This window comes from Oncorhynchus kisutch, linkage group LG11, assembly GCF_002021735.2.
Source record: "Oncorhynchus kisutch isolate 150728-3 linkage group LG11, Okis_V2, whole genome shotgun sequence".
Lineage (NCBI taxonomy): Eukaryota > Metazoa > Chordata > Actinopteri > Salmoniformes > Salmonidae > Oncorhynchus > Oncorhynchus kisutch.
This window is the reverse complement of record NC_034184.2, coordinates 19,586,192-19,606,713: the sequence shown is the minus strand read 5'-3', so window position 1 is coordinate 19,606,713 and position 20,522 is coordinate 19,586,192. Positions and strand designations below refer to the sequence as shown.

General features: G+C 43.6%; 1 protein-coding gene across 5 annotated transcripts; it reads right to left on the bottom strand.

Moving 5' to 3' along the window:
* Positions 1-811: 811 nt before the first annotated feature.
* Positions 812-20,166, bottom strand: LOC109899918 (hormone-sensitive lipase). 5 transcript variants are annotated; one of them, XM_020495551.2, is made up of 12 exons: positions 20,015-20,166; positions 13,811-13,889; positions 13,078-13,327; positions 9,786-10,064; positions 9,410-9,500; positions 9,072-9,217; positions 7,135-7,320; positions 6,849-7,004; positions 6,536-6,680; positions 6,143-6,370; positions 5,446-5,828; positions 812-5,027 (listed from the first exon to the last, which is right to left on the bottom strand). In XM_020495551.2, exons 3-12 carry the CDS (start codon positions 13,315-13,317, stop codon positions 4,806-4,808), a joined length of 2,076 nt encoding a protein of 691 aa, XP_020351140.1. In that variant the 5' UTR covers positions 13,318-13,327; positions 13,811-13,889; positions 20,015-20,166; the 3' UTR covers positions 812-4,805. The 5 variants fall into 5 exon arrangements, with proteins under 5 accessions (XP_020351140.1, XP_020351137.1, XP_020351139.1 ...); XM_020495548.2 differs by lacking the exon at positions 20,015-20,166 and adding an exon at positions 16,214-16,311; XM_020495550.2 differs by lacking the exon at positions 20,015-20,166 and adding an exon at positions 15,702-15,883.
* Positions 20,167-20,522: the final 356 nt, after the last annotated feature.

The window sequence follows — 20,522 nt, the reverse complement described above, 5'->3', positions numbered from 1 at the left end:
CACAGCCGTCTCACAGGAGGCCACTGTCAATCTGAGAGCCATCTTAAACAATCCTCAAGATGTCACTATTGAGCCTGTAGTTGGAGCTCAAACAAGCCAGGCAGTACCCAAAAATGCAGCTTTCCTGTTGGAAGCACAGGATAGACTCACAGTTTCATAAATGCATAAAAAGAGGGTAGAGCAGAGCTCCCTGTGGAGTTGCAATCGGAGCCAAAGTTCAGGCCTTTCAAACAAGTCTGGGGACATTACATGTGAAGAATGGAGTGTTATGCCTTGAGAGTCAAAACTATGACAGATGGCACCATCTGGAGAGGGGTTGTACCAGATGAGCTCGTACATGAGATACTTACCTTTATCCACAATGATAGAACAGGAGGCCATTTAGGAGTTGAAAAACTCACCAGTAAAATTAGAGCAAGCTTTTATTGACCAGGCTGGCAGAGAGCCATTAAGCAGTGGTGTAAGGACTGTGTGGTGTGCACTGCATACAGGGTCCAGTCCCCAGAACAACCATGACAAGTTCTGTCCCAGGCTGCCCTTTTGAGAGGATAGCTGTAGACTTAATGGGTCTGGTAACAGAGACGGAACGAGGTAACAAACACATTATGGTAGTGTCAGATTACTTTACTACGTGGTCAGAGGCATATGCCATACCCAATCAGGAAGCAGTAACAGTGGCCAAGAAACTGGTAGAGGAATTTGTGTTGAAGCTATGCTTTCCTCGTTCTACACATAGTGACCAGGGGCAACATTTTGAATCTACTCTTTTTAGAGAGATGTGCAATCTTTTACAAATGAATAAAACACGAACCACAATCAGATGGTTTAATGGATAGCATGAACAGAACTCTGATCAACATGCTGACAATCAAAGAAATTGGGATGAGATACTCCCATATGTGATGATGTCATACAGGAGTAGTCTTCAATCTTCCACGGGGTTCACACCATACAGGGTGCTGTTTGGTGCTGAAATTACTTTATTGGTTGATGTGGTTATGGGAACACAAAATGAAGGGGAACAGTATTTTTCTCAGTATGTGCAAAAGGGTATTTAAGCACTGTAAAGAGAAATCACATAAAAGCCACAGGTAAACAAAAGCAGTACTTGGATTCTAAAGGTGACACCCCAGAGGTATGAGGACAATTAATGTGTGGCTTAGAGACTACCAGAGGGAAAAGGGGTTGTCACTCAAACTGAGAAAGAAATTGAAGGGTCCTTTCAAAATGTCAGAAGTGCTGTATGAAGTAGTACATTGTAATGGATCTTATCATGCCGTGATACACTACAACCGGATCAAACCTTCCTTTGGCGTTGTTTCCGAGCATGAGGGGGTAATGTAATGTTTTATACATTCGAAAGTCTCTCAGCCTATCACACAATGTTAAGCAAATGAGTTGCTGTATGTTATGATGCAGAAGACATGTTGGAGAGTTTTTGGGAAGGCTTGGTGTGCGGCTGGTCAGTTTTGGTGTGCACTGTATGTTCATTCAAATAAAATAAATGTGATTATTTAATGGGAAATCTGTGTTAACGCTAGTCAACAAACAACGTGAGGGTTTCTGTGGCTTTACAGGTTCTTTACAATAGCATCTTGACACATCACACAGACCGGTTTTGTCAGGCAGCTGTTATTTGGGATCCCGAGTGACGCAGCAGTCTAAGGCACTGTATCTCATTGTAAGAGGCACTACAGTCCCTGGTTTGAATCCAGGCTGTATCACATCCGGCCATGATTGGGAGTCCCATAGGCCGGCGCACAATTGGCAAAGCGTTGGCCGGGGTAGGCCGTCATTGTAAATAAGAATTTGTTCTTAACTGACTTGCCTAGTTGAATGTACAATTTTTTAAATAATAATGCAGGCTGCGCAGCAGAGCTAGCTTGTGTGGTGTAGCTAAACACAGTCATGCCAACACCATTTTTTTTGTGCGGCAAGTGCTTCGTTCAGTGCATTGTGCAAGTAGGCCCAAGGCAAGTATTTATATGAGTCAAATAAACCAAAGACCACAAAAAAGCCAACTAAATCATATTCAATACAAATACACTCCAGACCAGCATGCATTCCTCCATGGACCGGCACGGGCTTGAGAAAGACTAGACAATGAATCATTTTATTGAGATCACACTTGGCACACTTGATATTGCAAGCCCAGTACAGAATAAGGGACATCATCAGGCACACAAGAAATAAGCAACTACACTGAACAAAAATATAAAACACAAGATGTTTTAGTGTTGGTCCCATGTTTCATGAGCTGAAATAAAAGATCCCAAAAATGTGCACAAATTTGTTTACATTCCTGTTAGTGAGCATTTCTCCTTTGCCAAGATAATCCATCCACCTGACATGTGTGGCATATCAGAACCAAATTAAACAGCATGATCATTACACAGGTGCACCTTGTGCTGGGGACAATAAGACAAAAGGGCCACTCACAACACAATGCCACAGATGTCTCAAGTTGAGTGTGCAATTGGCATGTTGACTGCAGGAATGCTCACTAGAGCTGTTGCCAGAAATTAATGTTAATTTCTCTACCATAAGCCACCTCCATCATTTTAGAGAATTTGGCAGTACGTCCAACCGGCCTCACAACAGAGTGCCCCATGGCAGCAATTGGGTTATGGTATGGGCAGGCATAAAGTACAGACAACAAACAATTTCATTTTATCGATGGCAATTTGAATGAACAAGAATACCGTAAAGACATCACGAGGCCCATTATAATTTTTTTAGGTATCTGTGACCAAGAGATTAGCGGTCGACCGATTAATCGGCATGGCTGATTAATTATGGCCGATTTCAAGTTCATAACAAATCGGTAATCAGCCTTTTTTATGCCGATTATTGCTGATTACATTGCAATCCACGAGGAGACTGTGTGGCAGGCTGACCACCTGTTACGCGAGTGGAGCATCAAAAGGACCTTGTGGCTGCAAGGAGCCAAGCTAAGTTGCTAGCTAGCATGAAACTTATCTTATAAAAAACAATCTTCACATAACTTCACATGGTTGATGATATTAGTAGGTTAACTAGCTTGTCCTGCGTTGCATATAATCAAAGCGTTGCCTGTTAAATTTACCATCGAAACACAGCCTACTTCAACTTAGCCAAACGGGGGAAGATTTAACAAAAGCACATTCGCGAAAAAAAAGCACAATTGTTGCACAAATGCACCTAACCATGAACATCAATACCTTACTTAAAATCATTTTTAAACCTGCATATTTAGTTAAAATAGATGCATGTTAGCAGGCAATATTAACTAGGGAAATTGCGTCACTTCTCTTGCATTCAGTGCAAGCAGAGTCAGGGTATATGCAGCAGTTTGGGCTGCCTGGGTCGTTGCGAACTGTGTGAAGACCATTTCTTCCTAACAAAGACTAATTAATTTGCCAGAATTTTACACAATTATGACATAACATTGAAGGTTGTGCAATGTAACAGCAATATTTAGTCTTACCACCCATTCGATAAAATACAGAACGGTTCCGTACTTCATTGAAATAATAAACGTTTTGTTTTCGAAATGATAGTATCCGGATTTGACCATATTAATGATCAAAGGCTCGTAGTTCTGTGTTTATTATATTATAATTAAGTCTATGATTTGATAGAGCAGTCTGACTGAGTGGTGGTAGGCAGCAGCAGGTTCGTAAGCATTCATTCAAACAGCACTTTACTACATTTGCCAGTAGCTCTTAGCAATGCTTGAAGCACAGCGCTGTTTATGACTTCAAGCCTATCAACTCCCGAGATAAGGCTGACAATACTAAAGTGCCTATAAGAACATCTAATAGTCAAAGGTATATGAAATACAAATGGTATAGAGAAAAATAGTTGACGCGTCATAATTCCTATAATAACTACAACCTAAATCTTCTTAAATGGGAATATTGAAGAGTCATGTTAAAAGGAACCACCAACTTTCATGTTCTCATGTTCTGAGCAAGGAACTTAAACATTAGCTTTTTTTACATGGCACATATTGCACTTTTACTTTCTTCTCCAACACTGTTTTTGCATTATTTAAACCAAATTGAACAGGTTTCATTATTTATTTGACACTAAATTGCTTAAGCATTTCACTGTAAGGTCTACACCTGTTGTATTCGGCGCACGTGACAAATACACTTTGATTTGAATTGATTTTATGTATTATATTAAGTTAAAATAAAAGTGTTAATTCAGTATTGTTGTAATTGTCATTATTACAAATATGTATACATTTGTATTAATTGGTATCGGCTTTTTATGGTTGGGTATACAGGACTTCCCAGCATTGTGTTATTGTTGTCTGAGGCTCACAGGTATGGGAAGTTTTACCCCATGATCCTGAGGTGAAGGTGTATAGTGTGGCGTCTCTTCTGCCACAGGGAGACATGGTTGTTAGGCCCACACAAAGCCCCTTGCTAAAGCCATAGCCTCCCAGGACACTCAAGTGTTTTTTTAACTCAATAAAAATGTGTGAAATTGCATTTTTGCGTCAGTATTGTTCTCAAACCTTAAGCAATATGACATTTAATTAATTACAAATGACATGACCCTTTCCTGGACTAAAACACACTAAACTGTGAACATTGACATCACCCTCAGCAGATGCTCTTTAACCAGTAACTTCAAATATCACTCATAATTAGAAAATGTTTTCCTAAATAAAGCAGCATTCAGTCAGTGCTAGTCAGAAAAGTGCAAGAAAGGCAAGGGTGTTATCTTTCACTTTCGTTAGGACAACAACTAGTTTTCCCCTTGGTTTTATTAGGCAGATGGTCAGCCCCATTATTATTCCTTTCAAACATTGGTCACTTGCGAGTACAGGAAGGCAGAGTTGTCTGCTGGAAGACCTCCCTGATTCGCTCTACGCAGATGTCGGAGGCCACCTTTATCTCCTCTGCGTATCCCGATAGGCTAAGGAAGCCATGTGGGAGGTCTTCCACTACCCTTAGGGTCACTGGTTGGCCCATATTCCGCAGTTTCCTGGCGAACATCACAGAGTCATCCAGCAAAGCATCCAGTGCAGAGGCCTGTGGGGACAGACAGGGGAGTAAAAACTACAGAAAACTCAGAGATTAAAGTGGAAAGACCATCAATTGTGGAGTGAGATAGAGACCAGTGAACAAGGACAAAATAGGCCTGCTGCAGTAAAATGTGTCTTGGTTTTTCTTTCTTTATCTTTTCCATCCCTCTCAACCTACAAACACGTCTTCCTAAATCAGCATTTCCCTAACTCAGTCCTCGAGACACAAGGGGTGCACGTTTTGGTTTTCGCCCTAACACTTCACAGCTGATTCAAATGATCAAAACTTGATGATTAATTGATTATTTGAATTGGCTGTGTAGTGCTAGAGCAAAAACATGCACCCCTTGTGTCTCGAGGACTGAGTTTGGAAAACCCTGTCTTAAATGCATTGACTCGCCCCCTCCCCATCCCTCCTCTCTCACCACTATGTGTACATGTGGTAGTCCACGCAGTAGGTCGTCAGAGGCTAGCAGGGGTGACACAAACGGGTTCTTGACGGTGGGACAGCTATGCGGCTGGATCACAGACAGGCGCTCGGAGCGCAGGGGCTCAAAGCCATCTGGGTAGTCCCTGGGGCCTGAGGAGGAGTCGGGTGAACATGGCAACACTGATCTCTGGTGGGCCTTGTTGTCCAAGGACCTCTGGTGAGACGATGACCATGACCCTAGGACCTCTGCGGGAATGAAGGACTGGATCCATTTGGACGCCCCGTGTGAGAGGTCACTGATCAGTGAGGCTGTGTCTCTACCTAGAGCGCTCAACGTGCTGATCCCCTCTGTAGGCTGAACCGTCTCAGAGTCTACACCTGGAGGGGGTGAAAAAGAGCAAGACAAGGTCATTTGGAAAAAAGGAGAAATAAAGTAACTTAACTTTTCCTATTGAAAAACAATACCACACATATAAATACAGTAAGGTAGTGATAGCTACTCTGAGGAAAAATGTACTTTCTATGCCTGTGATATGTGGTTGTCCCACCTAGATATTTAACTAGTCGCTGTGGATAAGAGCATCTGCTAAATGACAAATGTTTTAAAAAAGTAAAATAAGACTGGAGTGTGACTTTAACTACCTTTTACATAACCTTGGACTAATACCCTCTCATGCCTTTCACTTCCTCACCTGTGTAGGCGTTGATACACTTGGAGAGCACCCCTAAGGGCAGCAGTAGGTCAAAGCTGGTGAGAAGGCGGGAGGGCGAGGCTTCAATGGTGAGCAGGGTAGCAGGATATGCAGCCATAATTCCATCAGGGATGCGCACACCGCAGGCAATGGCCCTCATGGACACAGTGATGCAGAGGTTCCCCCCAGCACTGTCCCCAGCCAGACACACACGCTCAGCAGTGGAGCCTAGGGCAGAGGTACAGACCAATCAGTACCAGCGGGTCCGACAGACGTTTTGTTGTAATACTGCAATATAAGATGTACCAATATGATTGAGCCGAGGGTCCTCTGTCGAGCTAAGAAACCATTGCCTTTGGCTCTTAGCTCTAACATAGTGGTAATGACACTGACCCAGAAGATGGCAGTTCTTGAGGGCCCAACAGTAGGTGTAGAAGCACTCCTCCAGGGCTCTGGGAAAGGGGGCCTCAGGTGCCAAGGAGTAATCCACAGACAGGATGGGGACATTCAGATCCTTGGACCAGCTCTTCAGATAGTTCTGGGAGATAGAGGACAGATGGAGATGTGACAGGAAAATTAAACAGCAAGGTTCAACAATATGAAAGTATTCATGGTATGTTCTGAGCCCCAAGCTCCACTTAATTACTGTGAAACTAGGGTTTAGCAGTCATTTCAGGCGACACACCACTACCCCAGGCCTATGTACCTCATGGGATTTGGAGGTCTGGGACACGAAGCCTCCTCCATGGAAGTGGATCAACAGCCAGGGGGAAGGAGGTCGCTTCTGGGCACCAAACGGTACTAAAGACAGGGAAATGGGTGGAGCTTCTGTACGAGCGAAGGCTAGCAGCTCTTTACTGTCCTGAAGAAAGAGAGAGGGTAAGATGTATGCATCATAACAGAACCCTTTTTACAGTAATATGATTGATAAAACAGTGTAGACCTGTGATAAAATCATCAGATAATAAGCAAGGTAAAAGCTGAGTTCTCACCTGTCCTTCTCGAAGCTCATAGGAGATGAGGCGCATGTTGACAGGTCCAGGGCCCCAGTGGGCCACTGGCGGGGACACAGGGGTAGAGAGACGGGGGTCTGAGACCAGGGGGAGGAGTAGCGGTTCAGGGGGTATGGTCAGGGTGAGGTTCACCTGCACTAGGGTAGAGGTTAAACTGGCAAAGCCCTGTGGAATGGATGGACAAAAAAGATGGAGGACATTGCAAACAGTCAGAAAAGGAAACAAACAGGAAGATGGAGTGAGCAAGGAGAGACTGAGTAAGTAGGAGAAACACTGCTCCCCCTTTGTAGAGTGGTGTGATGAATCACGCTTGGTCCTCAATACCAATAAGACCAACGAGATGCGCAAAGACTTCAGGAAGCATACAACACCTATCAGAGGTCAGAATATAGAGATTGTAGAGGAATACATATATCTGGGTGTCCTCTTAGACAATAAACTTCAGTGGAGTAAATGTACAGACCTGATCTACAAAAAGAGTCAACAGAGACTGCTTTCTCAAAAAGCTGGGATCTTTTAATGTTAATTGTACTATACGGACTCTGTTTTACAAATCTTTCATTGAGAGTATTTTAACTTTTTGTATTGTCTGTTGGTTTGGCAATGTCACTCAGCCAGAGAAATATGCTGAGAAGGATTATCACCACAACAAGCAAGGAGTCAAACAGACAGGCCTGGATGAGATCTTTAAGGTCAGGGCCCTCCGCAAGGCTCACAAAATCATTTTAGACCCAAGCCACCCCCTGTACCCAGACTTCGAACTACTCCCCTCTGTCTGCAGGTATAGGCTCAGGAAAAACAGGAAAAACACAACTAGCCTATGATATCCCTCCTAAATAGCTTGTGCTAATGTTTCTATTGACCCAGTAAGGCCAGCAGGCTAATGTTTCTATTGACCCAGTAAGGCCAGCAGGCTAATGTTTCTATCCACCCAGTAAGGCCAGCAGGCTAATGTTTCTATCCACCCAGTAAGGCCAGCAGGCTAATGTTTCTATCCACCCAGTAAGGCCAGCAGGCTAATGTTTCTATCCACCCAGTAAGGCCAGCAGGCTAATGTTTCTATCCACCCAGTAAGGCCAGCAGGCTAATGTTTCTATCCACCCAGTAAGGCCAGCAGGCTAATGTTTCTATCCACCCAGTAAGGCCAGCAGGCTAATGTTTCTATCCACCCAGTAAGGCCAGCAGGCTAATGTTTCTATCCACCCAGTAAGGCCAGCAGGCTAATGTTTCTATCCACCCAGTAAGGCCAGCAGGCTAATGTTTCTATCCACCCAGTAAGGCCAGCAGGCTAATGTTTCTATCCACCCAGTAAGGCCAGCAGGCTAATGTTTCTATCCACCCAGTAAGGCCAGCAGGCTAATGTTTCTATCCACCCAGTAAGGCCAGCAGGCTAATGTTTCTATCCACCCAGTAAGGCCAGCAGGCTAATGTTTCTATCCACCCAGTAAGGCCAGCAGGCTAATGTTTCTATCCACCCAGTAAGGCCAGCAGGCTAATGTTTCTATCCACCCAGTAAGGCCAGCAGGCTAATGTTTCTATCCACCCAGTAAGGCCAGCAGGCTAATGTTTCTATCCACCCAGTAAGGCCAGCACGCCAGTCTCTTTTTATTGGTATGGAAGTGTTATGAAAGTTGTATTGTTAATTTGTTCTGTATTTAAACACCACTTTAAACATGTATATGACACTGCAACAAAATTTCCCCATTGGGACAAAGTAAAGATCTGCTAAATGTACAAATATTATGCAGATGATCTTACAAAGAGTGACTTACAGTTAAGTCTGTTCATCTTAAGGTATCTAGGTAAGACAACCACATACCACAGTCATAGTTTAAACTTTTCCTCAGTACAGCTGCTATCAGCAAAGTCAGTGGTAGTAGGAAAAGTAGAATTAGTTAAGAGCCTCCTCCCCTCACCGATACAAGCTCTGATTCGGTGAGGTTCCAGAAGGACTTCCAGAACTTCATGTCCAAGTTCTGGGTGATCCGCTCATATTCTTCTCCTCTCAGCTCTGGATCGATGACATACTTCCCAGAGGTAAGGAGGGAGAATGCTGCCATGCCTAAGGGATATGGAGGAGAGCAAATGGGAAGTCAGTATAGCACTGCACACTATGCACTAACTTTGTAAAATGACAAAGGATTACCATAAATCTTGCAATAGGCCCTACAAGGTAGATAATCAGTCAGTTGTTATGACAACTAATATGTATAGTTTTACAACTTGATACAGCCCAAAGAACTCAGAGACTGACCTAACCCGGAATGCTGTTTTTCGTAGCTCTCTCCAAACGAGACCATGCTTATGATTAATGACTGCAGGATCGGACGAAGGGAAGATGAGAACTGTGGAAGCAGAGGGGGAAAAAATATTTCAGAATCTATTCATTCACCAAGTACATTTACACATACCTGGAATTTGACTTAGCGAATAGTTGCTGCCAGCAATAAACAACGTACATACAGAATACAGACAGTAAGTCAACATACAGTATATACAATATAAACATAAAACTCTGTGGAGAAAAGCTGATTTACAGTGAGGATATACAATTTACAGAGGGAATATATCTCTAGTACCCCCGGTTGAGAACCACTGCTCTATAGCATCTCCCCCTGGTGGTGACTGACCTGAAAGCCCAGGCAGCGGCCGTAGAAGCAGGCCTTGTGCATGGAGGCATACTCCCTCACCAACCACCTGCTCAGCTCCTGCTCTCCGTACAGCTGCCCGGGACTGTTGTCGTGGAGCATTCCCTGGGCAATGTAGAGGAGGGCCCGTAGCTGACACAGGACACTGCCATAGGCTTCCATCTCTGAGGCATTGTGGTCGGCCCTGAAGAAGGCCCTGTGGCAGTTAGAGGCAATGTAGCGGCCGTTGTGGATGATGTGCAGAAGGCAAGACTGCAACACCTGTGAAATGAGATTATATTTTGTTTGCTTTGAAATATGAATACAAATATGTAAAATATAAATTTGTTTTAATAATCGAAGGAGCTCCATCACTCCCTCCCAGGGCCGGCCCTCCCATTAGGCAAGATTCTTGAATTTGGGGCTGCATTTTGACAATTGGCTGCCGCCATCCGGGCGCCCCTGATCGGCTGCTTCACTACCCGCGGCACCCCATTCCCACTTCTCCCCAAGTTCACTCCCACTATCCTTGGTAGCTATGGTGATGTGTGTTTTTTATGAGATTATCCAATTGCGAAACATTGAATCTGCCAGTTATTTTTTCATTTTTATGTGACGAAGACGATTAGTGATTAAGGCAGTAGCCTAACCTAGCCTGTTAACTTTGGCTAGCTACTACTAGTGGATATTATTTTAGCTTAAAGTAATCTATAGAGATCTGAAACAATTTTCTACCATGTCAAAGAGACAAAATCTAAATCAGGAATCGAATATATATATATATATATATTTTTTTTTTAAACAATGAGAAAAGAGGCATAATCTCTAAACCAAAGAAATTTGCTGGTGAAATTTATCCGCATGCAGCAATGTCCATCAGCCGTTGGGGAGAATGACAAGCCTACGAGGACAGGCCATTTATTCGGCGAGAACGACAAGCCCCCGGTGATGGCAGCTCTCTGGCTGGACAAGTACAGGTGGTCGCACCAGGCCTAGCCACACCTCCAAACAATGCCGGCGAAGGTCCTACTATGATGACAGTGGTGGTGCTGTTAAATCCGACTCCCATACAACAACAAAAAAGATCCCGGTGAGTGGCCAAAATATATAAATGGATGCTAGTGCAGGCTGGGCCACATCAGGATAAGGAGGGGAATTTCCAAAGAGATGAGGGGCAACAAAAGTGTTCAGTGGCCCACTACAATAGGAGGATGGCGAATGGGGAGAGGGTGGAGAGACCAAGGCTTGTCTATTCCAACAAAAACGATGCAGCCTTCTCTGTTTTTGCTGCAAACTTTTTTCACATGAGTGCAAATCTGTGTTGGTTAGGGATGGAATCAGGGACTGGAAGAATCTGTGCCACCTCCTCAGCTCGCATGAGAAGTCGCATGACCACCTAGATAGTTTCCAGAGGTGGAAGGAGCTGGAGATCAGGCTGGGGTCCAATCAAACTCAGATGATTTGATTTCAGGACCATGGACCGCTACCAAGAGAAAACATTGCTGACTGTATGCAGCGCCACAGCAGAGGAAAGAGGCCACTAGGTGGAGATGAAATAAATTCAATATGTAAATTTTAAAAAATAATTAAGGCTAGGTCATTGACATGAAGCTTATTTTACACTGCTCCAGTGAAACGAGGCCCGTCATGCATTTATGAAAGCAGTTGTTTCTAAAGCTCAAATTATCTTACTGTTTTACAGTTCTACAGGAATATAAAAACATGTTAAATATGTTATATAAAAGTGTTATTTTTATTGTAATTGTAACAATTATGTGGTCGTGCCATGTGTGATAACAGGTGGGATATTATTAATAAGAAACGTGTTTTCCAGCCACCTGAGTGGCACAGTGGTCTAAGGCACTGCATCACAGTGCTAGCTGTGCCACTAGAGATTCTGGGTTCGAGTTCAGGCTCTGTCGCAGCCGGCCGTGACCGGGAGACCCATGGGGCGGCGCACACAGCATTGCCTGGGTTAGGTGAGGGTTTGGCCGGCAGGGATGTCCTTGTCCCATCGCACACTAGCGACTCCTGTGGCGGGCTGGGCGCAGTGCACGCTTACCAGGTGTACTGTGTTTCCTCCGACACATTGGTGTGCCTGGCTTCCGGGTTAAGTGGGCATCTTGTTAAGAAGCAGTGCGGCTTGGTTGGGGTGTGTTTCAGAGGACGCATGGCTTTCGACCTTCGCCTCTCCCGAGTCCATACGGAAGTTGCAGCGATGAGACAAGACTAACTACCAATTGGATAAAAAAATGCTACTTATTTTCCTCCTATAGGTAGTAGGTTGCATAGTGATAGCAACATTGTAACTCTCCGATAAAGGGGTTCAAGTAAAATTCCCTTCTGCCTGGAAAGGGACCTTCTATATGTGCACGCGTGCACCAACATTTTCTATGGGCATAAACATATATAATTGGAGATTATTTCTTAATCTTTCAAAAAAATAAGTGTTAAGCCTACCTGTTTGACAGACACAATTATCTAAATACCTCCGTACCTGGGAAGGGCTTGGTGTGTTTGACTAAAACCAGGGCTCGAATTGAGTGAGGGTATCACGTATCCTTTTGCCCATTTCTTTAACAAAGGGTATCTATTGGTTTGCTTTACATTTTGAAATAAATACATAAAATGTATCCAGATTATATCAAGCATTCTAGAACAATGCTTAACTCTGATGCCTTATGGTAGAAACAAGCTCTGAAATGTCTGTGAAAGAAGTGACTGACCCATGTGGTGATATATTGATTCCTCTCCATGACAGTCTGAAGCTAAACTGCAGCCTATAATATTCGAGGAGAATCAAAAAAATATACTTTGCTATTCTGTCTTTTCTCTTTCTGAAAAGACAAGATGTTTGTTTAAACCCAAGCAGCTTTTAGGGAAGCACTTATGTTGTTGGGTTATACAACGGACGAGTAGCCAGCAGTTGAAGCTTATAGGCTCTGCTGCAGCAGAAAACTGTTTCTGGGTGGAAAGGTAACTTTTGAAAGTGCCATGCTTAGATTCTATAGGATGTCTAAGATGTAATCATTTTTGTCTCACCTAGGGCGGCAGAACCTCTAGGGTATTGGTGATTTTATCAATGTAATCAGATTGAAAATATTAGACTATGTTATTGACATTGTACTGACTATATGGCCTACAAACCAGCTGTGCTAAAATTTGTAGCATATGGGCGGCAGATTATGGTCTCGCCTACGGTGGCAGAACGCCCAGGACCGGCCCTGCTCCCTCCTATTTTCCCCTCTGTGGCAAGAGAATGAGAGGCAATCACAGAGTGATAATTCTACCCTACCTTGACCAGTGTGCGATACCCATTCCCAGGGGTATCAGAGTCAAAGTCATAGTGGTGGTAGACTGCAGTGATGCCAGAAACCACAGGTTCCAGGGCACGACCATGGTCCTGAATCTTTCTCATGCATGTCACCAAGCGCCTGGACACGTCGCCATATGGCAAGTCAGGAGGCCCAGACAGAGCAGTGATGTTTTCCTTACACACCGCCTCCAAGGATGTGAACACAGCTATCCAATCCATACCTGAGACACTAGAGCGCACACATACAGAAATATAAACCAAACCTAGACCAAAAACATTATTTTATTTCTGAATAATCACACTATATCTGAGCTTTGAAAGTTTAAATAAGGAGATATAAAAATCATTACATCTGACTAACCTCTTTAAAATGACTGGTTTGGTTGTGTGTGCCAAAGGTCAAGGATTAAAAGATGCAACTAGCACAGGACTCCTCTTACAAACTGACTTAGCAAAAATAAATAAATAAAAGGCTGTTGACAACATTTATCAAAATGTACACAAAATATTGTCCTAAAGCCTTAATTTATAGGCCTAGTCAATAGAAGACTAGGCTACTAAGAATCAACAAATCAAACCAACCTTGTTCCGGTATATATGACTGACAAGTTATGTAGGCTATATGCTTGTACGCCAGATATGTAATAACCATGTTTCCATTACAGGTTAACGTTAGCTTATACAAAACGTTGAAATTGATTATTCAACTAACCTGCTCTTGCGACAACGTCTTCGTTCTCGATTCGGGGAAAGGGTGCCTTATAAATGTCAGTATCCAGTTGCAGGGGGTTCTACAAAAAAACAGATTTATTTTTATTTTTATTAAATTCATGTTTTGTACGTCACGAGGAGGTTCCTAGCCATTTTAGGGCGTGTTCGTAAATTCAATCTGGATTGCCAGAGGTGCGCTCTGGGGTCGCTCTAATCGGGGAGAAGGGTTTATACGAGCGTTCTGACAACGGCAGTCAAACATCCACGCTAACTGGCTAACGTTGGCTAGCTACTTCCAGACATACTAGCAGAGCTGGTTAGGCTGTTCATGTTATCCAGAGCGCTGGTGACTGTCACTGTGCTGCTCTCAACAATTTAATTACGCGTTTTTGCCGAAACCGGCCATATTCAACGGGTGTTGAGCGTTCGTAAATTCGTCAGTTATTCTTCGCTCTGGCACACTTAGGTAAGTGTCTTCTGAAATCGGTGTAGATGGCCAGAGTAAATTTACGAACGCACCCTTGCTGCCCCGCATTGCTGCCCCGCATCTTGCATTTTCCAAGCATCTTTGCAGGAACTAGTCGTTTCTATGCGACGCGGCCACGTGTAGACGTAGTTAACGCGCGTCACACAGTGCGACCAAAACAAAGATTGACACACATGCAAAAGGTATTTGTCACTCGATACAAAACATGGATTTAACATTTAAAAAAGTGTCACACAAGCATGAAGATATTGTGCTAGAGGGGGAGGGGGCCAATGGGGTGTTCATGCAGGAACCCGGAATTGCAGTTGAACACTAGTGCATCAGACAGGGTTCTGGAGAACGGAACAGCCATCATCGGTGCATCCTTTGACCCGCGAGTCCTGTCGTACTGATCCTAGCCCAAGTTACTAATGCATAGCGAACGTTCTCTCTTTGTGGTGTTTTGGGAAACGTATGTTAGCCGTCATATTCGGCCGTTGTAGGAAGTATGTATCGTTAAAACACTACACGACTTACGGACGTGCTCTCAAATATTTCCGTCCATCCTCAACCCCAGGACGTGGGTGCTCACATATTACGATGATTCCCTAGTTGATCATGGTAGGGAAGCAGATGTAATATTGGTACAGTTCGTTTTGCACTTGAAACGGTCTAAAACAACAAATCCACTAAACCGGGGCACCGGGCCATGTAAAACGAACTCGCCCATTGAAAAGGCATTGGGTTCTCTCCACAGTTCCACCAATCTGTATTCTATCACCGCAGTCCGCATGGTGCGTGTTGTTAATTTCCTCTTCGCCATACAACAATATGCACGACCAACATTTACTGACATCTGACAGGTGTATGGAGAACAGAACAGCCATTGTCGGTGCGTCCTTCACCCGCTCAAACTACCAGATTCCCAGAGTACTGATCCTAGTGACTCCTTTAGCACTGCATATCAGTGCTAAAGGAGTCACTACAGACCCTGGTTCGATTCCAGGCTCTATCACAACCGGTCGTGATTGGGAGTCCCATAGTGCGCACAATTGGCCCAGCGTCGTCCGGCTTAACGTTTGGTCGGTGTAGGCCATCATTGTAAATTAGCATTTGTTCTTAACTAACTTGCCTAGTTAAATAATGATTTAAAAAAAATAAAAAAACAAGTCACCTTTCATCTAATTACTCAAGACTCCCCAGCGCTCAGAACCTAACCAGCTGCTTGATGACGTCACCACACATCGACAAATAAACAACTCCTCTAAACTGACCAAATCCACTCTTCCCAATATATAAACTCTAAACTGGGACACTGGTAGCCGCGATATCATCTTTCCCGATGGTAACCACATGTAAATCCATATAGTTAAAAAAATAGCACTTTCAAACACGACAAAGAACTTTGGAAAAAAGTATAACCTACCCCAGCTTCAGCCCTGCCCAGTTGAAACAAAAAGGGAATCAGCTGGTACTTGACTGATGAACTTTAAAATCCCCCAAAATGAATTAACCCCAGAACACTTCTATTGAAGATTATCCGGGGGAATAAAAACAAGGAGCAATCGGTTGCGGCGTAAATCTGATCGATTTATTGAAGGAAAAAACACATTTAATCAGAGGCTCTGATTAAGGCGATTCATACCGAAACGTAAGCTAATATTGTTTGTCCCGTCAATACATGTCAGATTTACGCAAACAGTGTTATTACATTTTTTATCCCCAGGATAGTCACCAGTTGAAGTGTACATCGTTTTTTTCTACGACATTGAATTTGGCCGCCCAAGACTGGCAAAAATTGTGACGGACGAACGACAATTAAACAAGTGACTTCAAACGAACACTTGCAATAAACGTGCGACCTATGTTTACCAGAAAAGTTCGTGTACAGTATGATCAAATATGGAAAGCCTTGCATTGTACAGCCTACAAACTTACCAACACGCATCCTCTATTCTTCAGCTGACAGTTTCTGTTTCGCCCCACCGATTGGGGTGCGTTCAATTCGTTTAAAAAAATAATAATCTTTGGCTTCATTGTTTTTTCTTCTATGGTATAATGGCATCCCGCACACACGTTTAAGGTGCATGCCTGCCGCCACCTACTGTGCTGGAGTGTGCGATTGATCATGGTTTGTATAATTCTATACTACAAAAACCCATATTAACTTCTAACAAACCCTCCCGTCCCCAAAACACATCAAACCTTTTCAAACTTTTGCTCTGTAATGTTGAGACAATCCATCCTTAGGATTACTCTTCACTTAAAAAAATAATGTGGCCAGTAACATTTTTATTTAACCAGGTAAGTTGACTGAGAACACATTCTTATTTACATCAACGACCTGGGGAATAGTTACAGGAGAGAGGAGGAATTAGCCAATTGTAAACTGGGGATGATTAGGTGGCCATGATAGTATGAAGGACAGATGGGGAAATTTGGCCAGGACACCAGGGTTAACACCCTACTCTTACAATAAGTGCCATGGGATCTTTAGTGACCAGAGAGTCAGGACATCCGCTTAACATCCCATCCTAAAGACAGCACCCTACACAAGGCAATGTCCCCAATCTCTGCCCTGGGGCATTGGGATATTTGTTTTAGACCAGAGGAAAGGGTGCCTCCTACTGGCCTTACAACACTACTTCCAGCAGCATCTGGTCTCCCATCCAGGGACTGACCAGGACCAACCAGCTTCAGAAGCAAGCCAGCAGTAGGATGCAGGGTGGTATGCTGCTAGTTTGCTGCTACATTCTGTTAACATCTGTTGCCACTAATAACTCTGTTGCCATATCCACAATAATCTTCAACATGGCATTTCTGCTTTTCACAATCTGAGTCATGTTGATAACCTTTCCAATGAAAGCTATGAAATCAATTTTTATTTAGTATCAAAGGGTCCTTTGACCAGACCCGGCGCCAGAATAAAGTGGCTAAGGGTGCGGCAGGATAAAGTGGCTAAGGGTGTGGCAGGATAAAGTGACTAAGGGTGCGGCAGGATAAAGTGGCTAATGGTGCGGCAGGATAAAGTGACGAAGGGGGCGCCAGAATAAAGTGGCTAAGGGTGCGGCAGGATAAAGTGGCTAAGGGTGCGGCAGGATAAAGTGGCTAAGGGTGCGGCAGGATAAAGTGGCTAAGGGCGCGGCAGGATAAAGTGGCTAAGGGTGCGGCAGGATAAAGTGACTAAGGAGGCGTCAGGATAAAGCGAGGGGAGAGTTGAAATCGGCAAAGGGGCACAATTTTGAGGGGTTCTTGCATTGGAATTATATTGAATTCGGCTTATATCAAGCTATATCACAATAAACAAAGTTAAAATGCAGAGACTGAGATCATTGAGTGCTTTTGAAGTGACAGTCAGGTTGGTGCGAAATATGTAGCCTATCACCGCTGCGCTGTATCAGCACAATAGACAGCACCCTACACCAAAATGCTATTCAGTATTTTTGTTTCCATACATGAATAACTAGGCTACTACTTACAGCATTTAGTTTGCATTATTTTGGCAAGACAGCTGTGTGTAAGGCTGAATTCACATAGGCTATTTGCAGTAGGGTAATTCACCTATCTTGTAGCCTATATTCATTACCAAAAGGCCTTGCTTTAAGGCTTAGAATACCAAATGAATGAATGAGAACAAAACAGCGGTACCAAGTACAGTAGTAGGCCGAGTAAACTAAATATCAGATCAACAAAGGCATGACAATCTATATCTAGGCTAGTTACATTAACAGTCAACAAACACATTAAACAAAAGGTGAATGGAGATCCAAATAGCCTAAAGCCTACTACAGTGCAATGTAGCCATGCACAGCTGTCTTGCCAAATAAATAGTCCTATAACAAGTTGTGATATGGCGCAATATACTTCTGTGAATCAAATTCGACCCACGTAATCAATTAAGCAATGCCAGCCTACCTTAAACACATTTCCAATATGTACGGTTCCATTTACAACCACGAAAACCAATAGGCTACGAAGAAAACCATAATAGAATGTATCGATTTCTATGATGAAACTTACTGATATGTACTGTAGCTACTATACCCAGGGGCATCATTTGGGTTCTTGCATTGGAATCCTATTGAATTCTGCTTATATCACGCTGTACCACAAACATAAAAGTTAACATGCTTTTGACAGCGCCCTATACACTAAAGCAAGATTCTTTATGAAAAACAACCAGCTAGATTGTTTCTTAACCTTCAGAACAGTTGAAGTCTCCTTGATGCTCTGTGGAACTTCCTGAGGAATTGATCATTCCATTCTCCCCAAAATCTTCTTGTAAGAACCCCCTCAAATGCCAGTTGGATTAGTTGAGCTATCCTCGGGTGTAGTATGCTTCTTCTGTGCTGACTGAACACGTTTGTCAAAGTGGAAAATGAGTTTTCACATGTAGCTTCCTCAGTGACAATCTCACCAATGAGCCCTATGATTTCATTTTGAATATCGTGTGACATGTATGTGGCACTGTGGGGTATGGTGCTAAAACCCCTTGGCAAGTTCCTTGTCTTTTCGGAAAGTGTATTCCGTCAGACAGGAAAAGTCCACTGCCCCCCTCCCCCACCGACTCTATCATGTCCAATGTCCACCTCAGTGGTTGCTGGTTTGAAACAAGTAACTCAATAATGTCCACAATCGCCGACACATACATGTGATTTCTTGCCAGCTACCCATCATTAAAAAGTGTTTCGACATGGGATACAAAATGCAGCATTTTCAGTAACCGAGTACTCCAGCCACTCTCTTCCTCTGAACCAATTGCTATTAAATTAACGTTTTTGGACAGGAAACCTGGGACTAGGGTAGGATTCTAGAGGCTGTCTCCTCTGTTCCAAGATCATAAGGAACAGCCATAGGTGGAGGGGGCTGTGCAGCCATTATTCTGGCAGCACTTGTGGAAGAGGGTGAAGGCTCTGCATGCGGAGCTAGCTAGAGCTCAGTAGCATCATTGCTGCTGGGCTTTGTGACAGCCTCAGTGGTTTGATCCTGCTGCTACTCAATGCTCTTCTTTGGCTTTGTTTGGGTACTTTGGCAAGGCCAATTTCTGATATCCATCATGGCAGTGGCAGATTAGCTGGTTCCTGCTAGCTAAATAGGCTAAGGCTAATAACACTAACGCTTTTTACTGCTAGCTAAGAAGCTAGCTCTGTAGTGGTGTGAGGCAGAGTTGAGTGAAGCAGCTCTAATTGTAAAATTGACCCCGCCCAAAAACAAATATTACAGCCCAAAATCAAATTTACAGGCAGAGGCGTATGTTGTTATTCACTTCGCCTACCACAGAGAACCGTTTCCCCCCCGCTTTTTATGGAAGACCAAAGGATTCATACCTAACAGCCCCAGTGGCTTTCCAAAGCCCCCCTTCACATACCTTGGCGCGCTCTGTCCATTGTGCTGACACAGCGCAGCTGTCACTCAATTTCTTACTTGTTTTGCTATTTTTATATTGGGACATAAAACTGAAATTGAGGGGGCAAAGGTTTCAAGTTAGGGGGTTAAGCACTCTTTTACCCCCTTGTGGAGCCAGGTATGCCTTTGACACAGCACATTTATGGGAGCAAGACTTCTGAACAGGTTTCAAAACCATATCAGGACAAGTAGAAGTATTATTCTCCTGACAGAAGGGGCCTCATTAATAAATCGTGTATAAGTACAAAAATAGACCCCAAAACATGCGTGTGCCAGTTTTCACGCAAAAGTGGGCATTTACAAAAACTGAACTTGACGTGAAAATGTACTCACCTTCCCGTAAACTTTAGACCATGTGATATGACAGACAAGCTTATTCATAAGAATAAACATATTAATAACAAGATGCAATCTTTTTTTAATCCTCAATTTTACTAGGTAAATTGACTGAGAACACTTCCCATTTACAGCAACGACCGGTGAATAGTTACAGGGGAGAGGAGGGGGATTAATGAGCCAATTGGAAGCTGGGGATGATTGGGTGCCTATGATGATATGATGGCCAGATTGGGAATTTAGCCAGGACACGGGGTTAAAACCCATACTCTTATGATAAACGCCATGGGATCTTTAGTGAACAGAGTCAGGACACCTGTTTAACGTCCCATCCAATAGACGTACCCTACAGAGGGTAATGTCCCCAATCACTGCCCTGAGGCATTATTTTTTTTAGATCAGAGGAAAGAAAGAGCCTGCTACTGGCCCTCCAACACCACTTCCAGCAGCATCTGGTCTCCCATTTAGGGATGACAAGGACCAACCCTGCGTAGAGTCAGTGGCA

Excerpts from the sequence above, each read along its gene's own strand:
- LOC109899918 (XM_020495551.2), bottom strand. The coding sequence starts at position 13,317 with ATGGATTGGATAGCTGTGTTCACATCCTTGGAGGCGGTGTGTAAGGAA. Across the intron at positions 9,501-9,785 it reads GCCGCTGCCTGGGCTTTCAG|TTCTCATCTTCCCTTCGTCC; the intron begins GTCAGTCACCAC and ends CTGCTTCCACAG. Across the intron at positions 7,005-7,134 it reads ATGAGCTTCGAGAAGGACAG|GACAGTAAAGAGCTGCTAGC; the intron begins GTGAGAACTCAG and ends CTCTTTCTTCAG.